This window comes from Zalophus californianus, chromosome 7 (genome assembly GCF_009762305.2).
Source record: "Zalophus californianus isolate mZalCal1 chromosome 7, mZalCal1.pri.v2, whole genome shotgun sequence".
NCBI classification, from domain to species: Eukaryota; Metazoa; Chordata; class Mammalia; order Carnivora; family Otariidae; genus Zalophus; species Zalophus californianus.
The window spans coordinates 101,199,129-101,211,666 of NC_045601.1; the positions used below are offsets into that span (position 1 = coordinate 101,199,129).

The 12,538-nt window shown below is 35.9% G+C and overlaps 1 protein-coding gene across 1 annotated transcript; it reads left to right on the forward strand.

Moving 5' to 3' along the window:
* The first annotated feature begins 329 nt into the window (after window positions 1-329).
* LOC113926304 (beta-defensin 110) lies at window positions 330-5,530 on the forward strand. The gene is made up of 2 exons (XM_027600981.1): window positions 330-384; window positions 5,382-5,530. Exons 1-2 carry the CDS (start codon window positions 330-332, stop codon window positions 5,528-5,530), a joined length of 204 nt encoding a protein of 67 aa, XP_027456782.1.
* Window positions 5,531-12,538: the final 7,008 nt, after the last annotated feature.

A 12,538-nucleotide genomic window follows, 5' to 3' on the forward strand; every position in this document is an offset into this window, starting at 1 on the left:
TTCCACCCTGATGTTTTAGCAATCCAAACACATTTCCTCTACAAGTCTCTTAAAGTTTGTATTTCCAGGAGAGTCTATTTAAGGTAACACAAGTGGGTTTTACTTTTATGGGGAAAATTTAGTAATAATTCTTGTGACTGTGTTCTTTGAGCATGGCACAATTCAACCAAGCATACAAATGTTCTCACTATTGATAAGCCTCAGTAGTTAAAATCACTTCCCAGGAGAATCTATAAATAAAAGCATTCTCTGTTTTCTTATTTGGAAACCCCTGACTTGAAAAAGATCTGGTGACACATTTTTTTTTTTTTCCCCTAAGAAACTCCACCATGAAGATTCATCTCTTTTTCTTTATTCTGCTCTTTTGGGTCACAATTTTACCAGGTAACATGAAAATGTTTATGGGCTTATTTGTGCTAATGAATTTGAGAAGACACAAGTTGTTTCTTGTTAAAAGTATGGTAATAACATAAGGATTAAAAGATTTTCATACTAACTGCAATGCGGTATTCTGGCTTGGACCCCCGAATGGAAAAAAAAATTTAAAGACAGTAGTGGGAAAACTGGTGAAATGTGAATAAAATTTGATAGTATTATACCAATGTTTATTTCTTAGTTTTGATAATGTAAGCATGGTTACGTGAGATGTTACCATATTGGGAGTTTCACCTCTATTACCTTTGCAACTCTTCTATATATCTAAACTGATTTCAAAACAAGGAGGGCACACATTGCATGGAACACTGGGTGTTATACACAATGAATCATGGAACACTACATCAAAAACTAATGATGTACTCTATGGTGACTAACATAACATAATAATAAAAAACAATTAGATCTATACATTAGTCTCATCAGCTTTATCATGAAGCAATTTGTTAGAATCTATTTTTACTGGGAAAAAAATGTTCTTTAGCATAATCAACCGGTAAGGGATAAATGGTTCAGTGCTAGAGAAAGATCTATTTACCTTTTGCTTCTTTTTAACCTATACCTACAACCTCCAATAAGCAGAAACCTTTCTTACTGTTCTGTTCTCATGCAATCATGAGGCAAATCTCAGGCAAATCATGTCCGTTGTTGGCCTTTCTTTCTATATTTCTGGTCACTACTTTTCTCTCTGAGTGCTACAGATCACATGGATATTGAGTGTAATACCTTGTACACAAGCTATGTTTTTCATGAGATTTTTTTTTCCACCCTCAAAGGCTACCTGTTCACATCAGGTATGTAACAAGAGTTTCTCCTCCTGAGTTAATGTTTAAGCGTGAATTGTACAGAAATAGAATAATACATTTTGGAAAAGAAGAGATCATTGAGTCTACTACCTTCTTTTTAAAGAGATTAAGATGAAATGATTAGTTTAAGTCTACCTAATTGGCACTAAAATTAGGCTCAAATTCTCTACTTCTCAGGAAAATATTCCTTTTTTAGTACCTGACTGATTTCTTTAGGCCCAATAGAAATTATAATAGAAGGCTAGGAGAGTAAATAACTTGTTCTTTCATTGTAAATATTATGGAGTCCATCGTGGCAATCTAAAAATGTATACAACGTTTACATAATAAACTGCTAAATTATAATTTAAAAGTTGCAAGTGGATAAAATTCTAAATAGAGATCAGATCAAGCATCATTGAAGTAACAAAGAAATACAATTAATTGTTTGTCTTACTAAGAGAATAACTTCCTTTCTCTCCATTCAAAAATTCCCTCCATTCAAAAATTCAAAAGGATCTCTGAATTTTTTTTCCAGTTCTAGAAAGGGCCAAAAAGAAATTCTATACAGATTCATACAGCTTTTAACATGTGATAAATCTTTTCTCTTCTTTTAATTTCAACAATAGCTAGCATAACTAGATCACTATATCAAGCATTTTTCTGTTTTAGTCACTTATTTTTTTTCTTCGTAACAGCTATATCATGTGCTCCTACCAATAATTAAAGCTATTCGTGCATTTATCAACAAACTGAAAAATCATGTGTCCTGCAGACTTAGAAATTAAAAACCAAGTTGGGGATACAGTAGCGTAGATTACAACATTAGTGTTATTAACTTTTTGTATATTTTTTCTTGTATTTTCAAAGTAAGACCACTGTCCTTGTTAATCACACATCAACCAAACTTGTAGAGAACTACCATTACTGACAAAAAAACTCAAATTAAAAAAAAAATGTCTAGATACATATTTTTTCCACAAATTTAGAAAAGATGTGGTAGGAAATATAGACATTGTAGAAAATAATAAAGCAATAAGGATATTGTCTTTCAACTTATAGTTCACCAACATATGGTTGCTGACTTAAACTGTATAAAATGTCATATGTATGGTTCTTTTAGAGTTCTTCAGTTGTTTTTTATATCTCACTTGCAAAGTATAAAAGTCCTTACTCAAAATTGAGGTAGAAAACCTCATTCTTTTTCCATTCGGACAGTTACAGATGAAAAGATGTCCAGATAAAAGCCATTCAACTGTCTACACTGGGAAATTTCCATTGAAGTCACTTAAATTTCCTCTTCATTTTTAGAGGCTATAAATGCACCAAATGTCTAGAACTGAGGTATTGTTTCATTCTCATGTATTGTTTTACTTCATCTGCCAAACTAAAAAAAAAAAAGTGTTATTGCCAAGAATCACTTCTCTTTAAATTTAACGTATACTTTGAATATAGAATAGTATAGTTTTTTGAAAAGATTTTTTATTTATTCATTTGAGAGAGAGTGTGAGTGAGAGCATGAGCAGGGTGGAGGGTCAGAGGGAGAGGGAGAACCAGACTCCTCACTGAGCAGGGAACCCAATGTGGGGCTTGATCTCAGGATCCCAGGATCATGACCTGAGCAAAGGCAGACACCCAACCGACTGAACCACCAAGGTGCCCTTAGGGTAGTATGGTTTTGTGCTGAAAGAACAGTCATGATTTTCCCCCATTTCCAACAAGGTTAATGGTAGCCTAAAGAACAAAATGGCAGGTGAGTGAAAATAAAAATAAATTATCGGTTGAAATATATTTTAGGAAGTATCTTGCCCATTTCTAGCTTATATATTAAGTAAAACTTTGTATATTGTTTAAAGGAATTCCCTAGCATGTGAACATGTTAATAGATGCAGTCTGAATGATACATATGAAGTGCTTTGTGAGAGCAATGGAGAGCTTACTTCCCTGAAAATGACCAAAAGAGACTTCAGAGAGAAGACGGTATTTGAACAATGTATCTGAGGCTGAAAACAATATGTTTGGCTTATCACGGCATCACTAGAACAGTAATTTTAATCACTGAAAACAGTATTTTCAATTAGAGGCAACTTTACCCCCAAGGAGATATTAGGCAATGTCTGGGGAACTTTTAGGTTGTCACAACTGGTACTGCTGGTATCTAATGAATAGAAGCCAAGGATGCTGCTAAACATTCTTCAATGAACAGGATAGCATCCCACAGCAAAGAACTGTCCAACTCAAAAGGTCAATAGTGTTTAGGATGAGAAACCCTGCACTAGGGATTGAGTTAGAGCTTAACACGGAGTATGCCTCATAGTGGAATGAGTGGGTGGGGGCTTGCAAAGATGAATATCAGCAATCCAAAGACAAAAGCTTGGGGAATACTTATACTTAGAGCTCAAAATGAGAAGAAAGAAGATAATAGTTTTAGAAAGGTGATATAAGGGTGCCTGGGTGGCTCAGATGGTTAAGCGTCTGCCTTCGGCTCAGGTCATGATCCCAGGGTCCTGGGATCGAGTCCCGTATCGGGCTCCCTGCTCCTTGGGAGCCTGCTTCTCCCTCTGCTTCTCTCTCTCTCTCTCTCTCCCTCTCTCTCTCTGTCTCTCATGAATAAACAAATAAAATCTTTAAAAAAAAATAAAAAAAAAAGAAAGGTGATATAAGACAACCAATGAATAAAAGGAGTGAGGTCAGTTTAGGGTGGAATACAGTGTGACAAGTGTGACAGTCCTCATGTCTAAAGTGAATATAATTCAGGTTTCTGTCACTGGCAAATCATCCATGGGCTTGGTAATAGTAACTCTTTAGAAGTTATACAATAAAAAATGACATTTAGGAATTAACATTTAATCTGTGCAAAGTAACTATTTTTTCTGCTGTAAATTGTATCATATTCTGCATTGTTTCAATTATAGTTAGAAGAGAGGTAATTTTAATAGAAGAGTTAGGTTTTAAATCAACTATTTATACCAATAACATAGATAATGTAGCTCTGAGTCTAGGTATTCATTAAGAAGTATCACTACTCACCACCAAACTTTTGGAAATGCAGACAGAATGTCTAGGTAGAAAGGCCTGGTCTTTAAAGGGACTGATTAGAACACCAAACCTAATTAATGGTTGAAATTAGTGGCAAAATTTATTTGCTTTCATACCACGAGTATACAAAAATATTTGAGTCTGCCCTTTGGTCAGCAATCGGCAGTATTTAGAATTCTCCCGCACCAGTTCCCCTCAATCTCACCACATGAGTAAGGTGATTAGTTATCAAAAGTAATGTGTATAAAAAAAATACTTGAAAACATAGGGATTCTGAAAACTCATGGGCCAGCACATATTGTGAAATATAAAATTAAAATATATTTGGCTTGGAATGAATCTTACAACCTATCAGACCAACATGTCCCAATTCCCCAAATATCTCCAACTACCATAAATATAAACTTTAAGTGAAAGTCAATCTCCAAGCTACAAGATAAAACATGTAGTTCAGAGCACTGGTAATGTTAGCAATCTTGTAATGGCCAACAATGGCCTCACCCTCTAACCATTCCCATTTTTTAAATCAGTGCTATTATCAGACATGTGTATAAGTTAGATAATTTCTTGGTGGAAGTAAATTCCAAAATACCCCGGGGAATTGTAGGAATTCAGACAAATTGCTTAACATTGCCTCTCTCTCAACATTTTGGAAAAGTAAAATCAAGCTGCAGTAGAAATCTCTTGAAGAACCCAAAAAGTACAATGTTTTGTCTAAATAATGTTTGTGAGAGCAGAAAAGGGAGAGCTCAAATGCAATTGGATAATTGTAGAGACTAAGCCTGAGAGGTCAATTATGAACACTCTTTGAACTGTTGATTTGGGGAACTATCCTTGAATTACTATACAGTCACTTGTAAGGAAGCAAGCTGCCACACCTAACTCAGGTCCAAGACACTTTCTGATTTTCAGGATTTCCCTTGGACCTAACTTAAGTACAAGACCCTGATTTTCAGGTACGTTCACTTAAACGTTGCTCAATAAGATTTTCCATCATTAATTAGAAGGGGGACATATTTTTTGACCTACACAAAAATCTTTTACTTCTTGGACTTTCTCCTTTTAAAATATGGGTGTGTCACAGTTAAGTTGCTAATTTCAGTCATTCTTTCCTTCTTACAGCCAAAAAGAAATATCCCCAATATGGTAGCTTGGATTTGAGGAGAGAGTGCAGAAAGGGTAATGGCCGATGTAGAGTTGAGTGCCATGAAAGTGAAATTAGGATTGCTTTCTGCATACGACCTGGAACCCATTGCTGCTTGCAGAAGTAAAACTTTACAGAAGACAAGAAAGAGATACATGCTCCAAGAAGAGAGGACCAGTGTTACTAAGTCTTCCCAGAATATCCTTCAAGGCCTGTGTATCTCAAATTAAATAAAATTTAATATTGAGCCATTCAGAAGTGGTTCTATGTCACACATGTATCTGGTGCCTTTACATTGCATTTTCTCTTGATCTCTTGGTGCCAGAAGTCAGCAGATTTATTTCATGCAAGTTCCCCAATAACTCTTCAAAAGTTCTATGCGCTTTGTGTTGGTTGACATAAGTAATGTTGTAAGAATCCCTAAGTCAAAGAAATGGGAGAAACATTCTGAGATGCAAGCCTCCAATGGAAATGTGCTGTCATTTTATCATTAACCATTGCTCTATAGATTATGCTATGAAAATATATAACCACAGGGTTTGTGAGACTATATATATAGAGAGAGTGCAGATCCTGCTCATGAGAGAAAGAGCTGAAGTAAGAGAAGGATTAATATAAGAACAGAAAAACAAAGGTAATCACAATCAGTTCCAATTTCTGTCCTTATTTATTATTTTTTAAAAGATTATTTATTTGAAAGAGAGAGAGCACCAGTGGGAGGAGCAGAGGGAAAGGGAGAGAGAATCTCAAACAGACTCTGCACTGAGTGTGGAGCTGGATGAAGGGCTTGATCTCAAGACCCTGAGATCATGACCTGAGCTGAAACCAAGAGTTGGATGCTAGCTGACTGCGCTACCCCGACATCTCTGTCCTTATTTATTGTTTAGTGGAGAAAAAATGTGTATCAGGAAATAGAAGAGGGAGAAAAAATGGAAGGGAAGAATTCCATGAAGAAGAGACTATATGTAATTACATTTTTTGACAAAGACAGAAATTATGGCTAACAACTGAGTTCAGCTCCTCAGTCCTGAGATGATCCTTTCTGAGGAGACACACAGCAACAGAAAGGTGGAGTAACCTGCGCTCTTCAGCTCCACTCTGCCTGAGTTGCTCTTGTTATTTCCTCTGAGGGACCACAGTATTTTACAGTACAACACTTTCAACAATTCATCTGTATTATACAGTTGCTGTTTGAAAATGCACATTCTGCTTCTTTTACGAGCTTAGGAATACAGCTCAGTTATTGATATTCATTTGGGATTATTTTTGAAAAAAAAATCATCAATGGCAAAGCATAGCAGTAAAACAGAAACTTGCCTTCCCCCCAAATAAAATGGAATATAATTTTGATAATTTAACAAGTAAAATGAAATTTATTGAGTGGATATATGTGAGCCAGACTTGGACTCAGAGGAGATGAGAAGTCAAAGAATTTCCAGACCCCAGTTACCCTCTGGATATATTTTTTCTTTCTTTCCTTCTTTCCTTCCTTCCTTCCTTCCTTCCTTCCTTCCTTCCTTCCTTCCTTCCTTCCTTCCTTCCTTCCTTCCTTCCTACCTTCCTTCCCCCTCCCTTCCTTTTCTTTCTTTTACTTTTAAGTATAATTGACATACAATATTATATTAGTTTCAGGTGTACAATATAGTGATTGGAAAATTCTGTATGTTACAAAGTGCCTACCACAAGTGTAGTTGCCATTTGCTACCTCTCTTGGTGTTTTTATTATGACATCTCATTACATCTTCTAAATGTAGATGTGAGATAGAAGGGTCCATGTTCATACTAAGCATTATCTATTTTGGTGACACACAAAGAGAAAGAAATAATTTTTCTCTATTTATATAAAGTTTCTGGATATATTTCCATCATAAGGGAATGTTTACTTTTTTATTTTTAAAACAATTTGACTTCCCATTATGAGGCAATTACTTGCTAAGCACACATTGGAGCCTCATGTGCATTATCTTTCATATATTTTAATAACTTAAAATAGACCCTGAGTTCTCAATGTGTTCCTTTGCAGTATAAATATCTTCAAAAGTATTTTTACAGTATTTATTTAAACAAAATTTTTCAACCTGAGAACTCTTGAAATTTTGATCCAGACAATTCTTTGCTGTGGCAGCTATCCTAAGCATTGTATCTTTAGCAATAGGATGTTTCTTAGCATTCCTAGCCTTTACCCACCAGATGCCAATACACCCCTTCCCCTAATTGTGACAATCAAAAATATCTACCTACATTGTCAAAAATCCCCTTTGGAGGGTGCCTGGGTGGCTCAGTTTGTTAAGTGTCTGCCTTCAGCTCAGGTCATGATCTGGGGTCTTGGGATAGAATACTGGCTGGGCTCCCTGCTCAGTGGGGAGACTCCTTCTCCCTCCCCCTCTGCCCCTCCTCCCCACCCGTGCTCTTTCTCTCTCTCTTTTTCAAATAAATAAATAAGTAAATAAATAAATAAATGAATAAATAAATAAATAAAAATCTTTTTAAAAAATTAAAAAAAAAATCCCCTTTGGAGGCAAAATTACTCCTGATTTAGAACCACTGGTTTATAATTAAGTACTAATTCTCACAGAAATTTAAAAATTAAAACAATAATGTTTTCAGGTAGCACATTTTCTGTGTCTTATGAAAACTATCTATTTAAATTTTCATATTTTATTACATATGGGATAGAGATATATTGGTGTCCCTGGGAAAAAAAAATTAGCCCAACATTTGAATAATAAACATATTAGTCATGCTGAGAAGAAATGAAATGTTTGACTTTTATCTTACCTAAGATATCAAGACCTATAATGTAGAATTGAGAAGCTTAATATACTATTAATATGGAACAAATAAGAATTGAGTTTTTTATTGGCCACCAAGAAGTGGTAGATGATAAGAGGTTTTTCTGGAAGATACCTGAGGCATCTCTGCATATGGACTAATCTCTCCTGGTAGACCCTCCTCCTCAGTACTTGACAGAGAAAACCAAAACCATCTACATTTCTGAGCTGGTCTCCCCTTGTGTGGTCCAGTGTATATGCAAGCCACCAGCCTTTCTTCAGCCCAAGGAACAAATATGACAAACTTGAAGGAGAATATAAACCTACGGGCATCAACTATGAAATTAATATTCTTCCCTAAAGAAATCTTTTAACTGTGTGCTGTATGTGATATTGACTAACCATTCTAGAAGCCCTTTTGATAAAGTTCTGCACCCTATTTCCTTAGAGAGAAAGAGGTATCACTAATTATTCATATTGACCTCAGAATTTGTTAACAACAAAAAAAAAAGAAAGAAAAGAAAAAGAAAGGTAAATACTTACATAAGGGAAGATTTCTGGCAATTTTCTTGCTCATGCATTGTAACTTTCACTGGGTTAACTGATAGAACAGCTAGATAATCTTAAATTAAACTGCAGCTGACCCTCGAACAACATGGATTTGAAGTGCATGAATCCATTTATATGTGGATTTTTTAGATACAGTACAGTATTATAAATGTATTTTCCCTTCCTTATGATTTTCTTAATGGCATTTTATTTTCTCTAGCTTATTTTATTGTAAGAATACAGTATATAGGGGCACCTGGGTGGCTCAGTTGTTAAGCGTCTGCCTTTGGCTCAGATCTTGATCCCAGGACTCCCTGCTCCTCCAGGAGCCTGCTTCTCCCTCTCTCTCTCTGCCTGCCACTCCCCCTGCTTGTGCGCGCGCTCTCTCTCTGTCAAATAAATAAATAAAATCTTTTTTTTTAAAAAGAACACAGTATATAATACTATATACATATAGCATATATAGTACATGTTAATTGACTTTACAGTATCCATAAGGCTTCCAGTTAACAGTAGGTTATATGTAAAGTTTTGGGGGAGTCAGAAATTATATGTGTATTTTCAACTGTGTGGGAAAGTGGAGGGGCCATCAATGCCTCTAAGACCTGCGTTGTTCCAGGGTAACTGTAGTTAGCTCTAAAGAGCTGAAAGTTTTACATTTTTTCTCTCCTTTGGTCCAGAACTGAAATTTCCATGACACAGTGTATTTTCCTTCAGTTTTAGTTTTCTATGAGTCTGGATTAGCAGTGACTGTGATGAAATAGGCGCCATCAGGCGTTGGGTATTTTTGTTGTTGTTAGTAGCTCAATACACACCCGAATCAGTTAAAAGCATTCTGTTGAAATGAGGTCTATCACCATCAAATTCCAGCATGGGACTAGGAGCAGACGATACCACACACTCAAACCCACTCCATTTCAGGATTTATTTTATGTCAATGTCCTTGGGCAAGAACAAACTTTAATTGCAAAATAGTAATTTATTTATTCAGACATTTGACTAATGGTCTTGCTTCTTCCCAGGTATGATGTTATGGGTGGGGGATAAGAAAATAAAAAATTACAGCTCCTGTTTGAAGGAACTGATATTTATTGATTACAAACTGAGTTTTAAGTAATTTGATAGATTTGATAGAGTTAACAAATGAGTAAGACATGGGATCTTCCCCCAAGAAGAGCAATGTCAATTCATAACACTGACAATATGTTAGACACTGCATTCCACACCCTCGCTCTCATTTATTTACCAATTCATTAAATACTCCTTGAAAAGCAACTATGTGAAGCCATAATGTAATAAGATTGGGACACATCAATAAACAAAACAGACAATATTTCTTATTTTTGTGGAGCCCATATTCTAAAGGTAGAGATAAATTCAAGTAGTAAACATAATAAATAAGCAAATTTATGTTAGAAGATGATAAATCAGAGTTAAAGGACTCAAAAATGAAATTTTAAATAGGATTTTTTGGGAGGCCCTTATTGAGAAGGTAACACTTGAGCAAAAAACTGACAGAGACCATGAAGCATCCTGGGAGCTCACATGAAATTTGAGGGGAAGGCCTGTGAAGGGGACCAGAGAACAGTGAGTCAGGAGGAGAGTCTTGAGTGAGCTTGAGCTTGTCTGAAAGGAAAAGTGTTGGCTGATTACCCAGAATTTTTAGGAATGAGAAGGGATCTTGTCCTCTATACTGAGAGAAATCCAGTGGGTTTTAACCAGAGGAAAAACATGACTTGGATTTCGTTAAAAAAAAAAAAAAACTCTGAAATGCTTTCAGGAGTTAGAAGATATTACTGTAATATAAGTAATACATTGTGGTAGTTCAGTCCAGGGTGCTAACAATAAAAACAATGAGGAACGGTAGGATTCTGGGGATGTTAAAGGTAAAATTAGTCAGATTTCATGAGATTTTTTTTTTCCTTTAAGCTTTATTCTATTCTTCACCAAACTTCTTGAAAAACAGCCTAGATTTACAGTCTCCACTCTCTTTGCTGATACATTCACCCACCTGTCAATTAACTGAAAATCTTCTTGCTAATGTGATCGGTGTTTTCCTAAAAACAAACCCAAAGTCCTATTTTAATTCTTCATCTGGTGGACTTTGCACACTGCTAGAGTTTGTCACTGTTTTGACAATTGTCTGACGATTATTTGATGGTCTTTTAAATGCAGTGGCCTCTAGTACTTTGTCTCTGAAACCCTTCTCTTGTTTTGTATGTCTTCCTGAGATTATCTTGTTCACTGTAGTGACTTCTGCTATCAGCAAATATTTTTTTCTCAAATCTTCCCAAACCACAAAACTGTATTTATTTCTAGTTATGGAACTTACTTATCTGGATGGTTTCCAAATTCTTTAATCCTGATATGTCCAAAATAGATTTCATCTTACTCACAAAGGCTAACGTCTGCCCCCACCCCCTTTTTATTCTCTGTTTCACTAATTGTTAACATCAGGGCACAGCATCAAGGGCTAAAACACTCATCACTGCTCTACTTCCTGGTACTCTTCCCCCAGATCCAAAATTACCAAATTGGGCTGCTTCTAATTCACAAATAACTCCCAAGCTCACTTTCTCCTCTTTATTTGAAATCCATTAACTTGATTATCTTTCTCATTATTTCTTACTTAGAATGTCCTAACAACATTTACACAACCTGCAAAATTTCCTCTAATCCCTTCCTTACAGGGAAGATGGTGCCTAACATTTCCATGGTTTCACCACACTCCATGTATGAGAATATTCAGCTCCTCAGCTAATAGAGGTCTTTTGACACCTGAGCCCAATTTACCTTCCCTGTGTTTTCTGAACTCTGTGTCCATATCCATATCACTTCACTCCAAACACACACACACACACACACACACACACACACACACACACACACACAAACACACACACACACACACACACACGGCTTAAAAGTGCTTCCCCTCAATTCCTAGAAAATATGCTATTGGCTTTTCAAGGTTCAACTAAAAGTCACCTCTTCAGTGAAATGGTTGGACGTACAATTCTTTGGAGTCAAAACATAACTAACTTTGAAGCCTGCCCAACCCCTTCTACTCCCTCTGAAACCTTATGCAGAGTTCTTTACTTCAGTTGTTCTTATGAGTGAAATGAGAATGGTTATACCTATCTGATAAGGTTATTAGAGCATTAAATCAGATAATGAATACTACTTGTTTAGTAAGGAACCTGAAACCTAATGGACACTTAATAAAGCATAGCCTTTTTTTAAAAAAGATTTTATTTATTTATTTGAGGGAAAGAGAGAGAGTGTGTGTGCACATAAGCAGGGGGGAGGGAGAAGCAAGCTCTCTGCGGAGCAGGGAGCCCGATGCAGGACTCAATCCCAGGACCCTGAGATCATGACCTGAGCCAAAGGAAGATGCTTAACTGACTGAGCCACCCAGCCATCCCTAGAGCATAGCTTTTAATAATGGTTGTGGTAGTAGTAATAGTAAAATAGAGTTTTCCAGTGTACGACTCTTTATTTTATGCTTGAGAACATTTTATTCATCTCTCAGGATTGTCTTTACAAGTGAATTGTACCATTTCTATGCCCCCATTTCCCAAAAAGCATTGGTTTACTCTTGGGGGTGGTGAGCTTAATTATTTTATTCATTTTTGCATCTACATCTAGTACAGGGCCAAGTACAAATAGTTGCTTACTTAAATGTGTGTGTATGAATCACAAGAGAAGGTATTCTCTTCATATAATAGTGAAAGTGAAGAAAAATCAGTGATTTAATAAAGGTTTTCTTTTAAAGCTGACACAAATCTATAAACAACTCATATTAATGACAATAA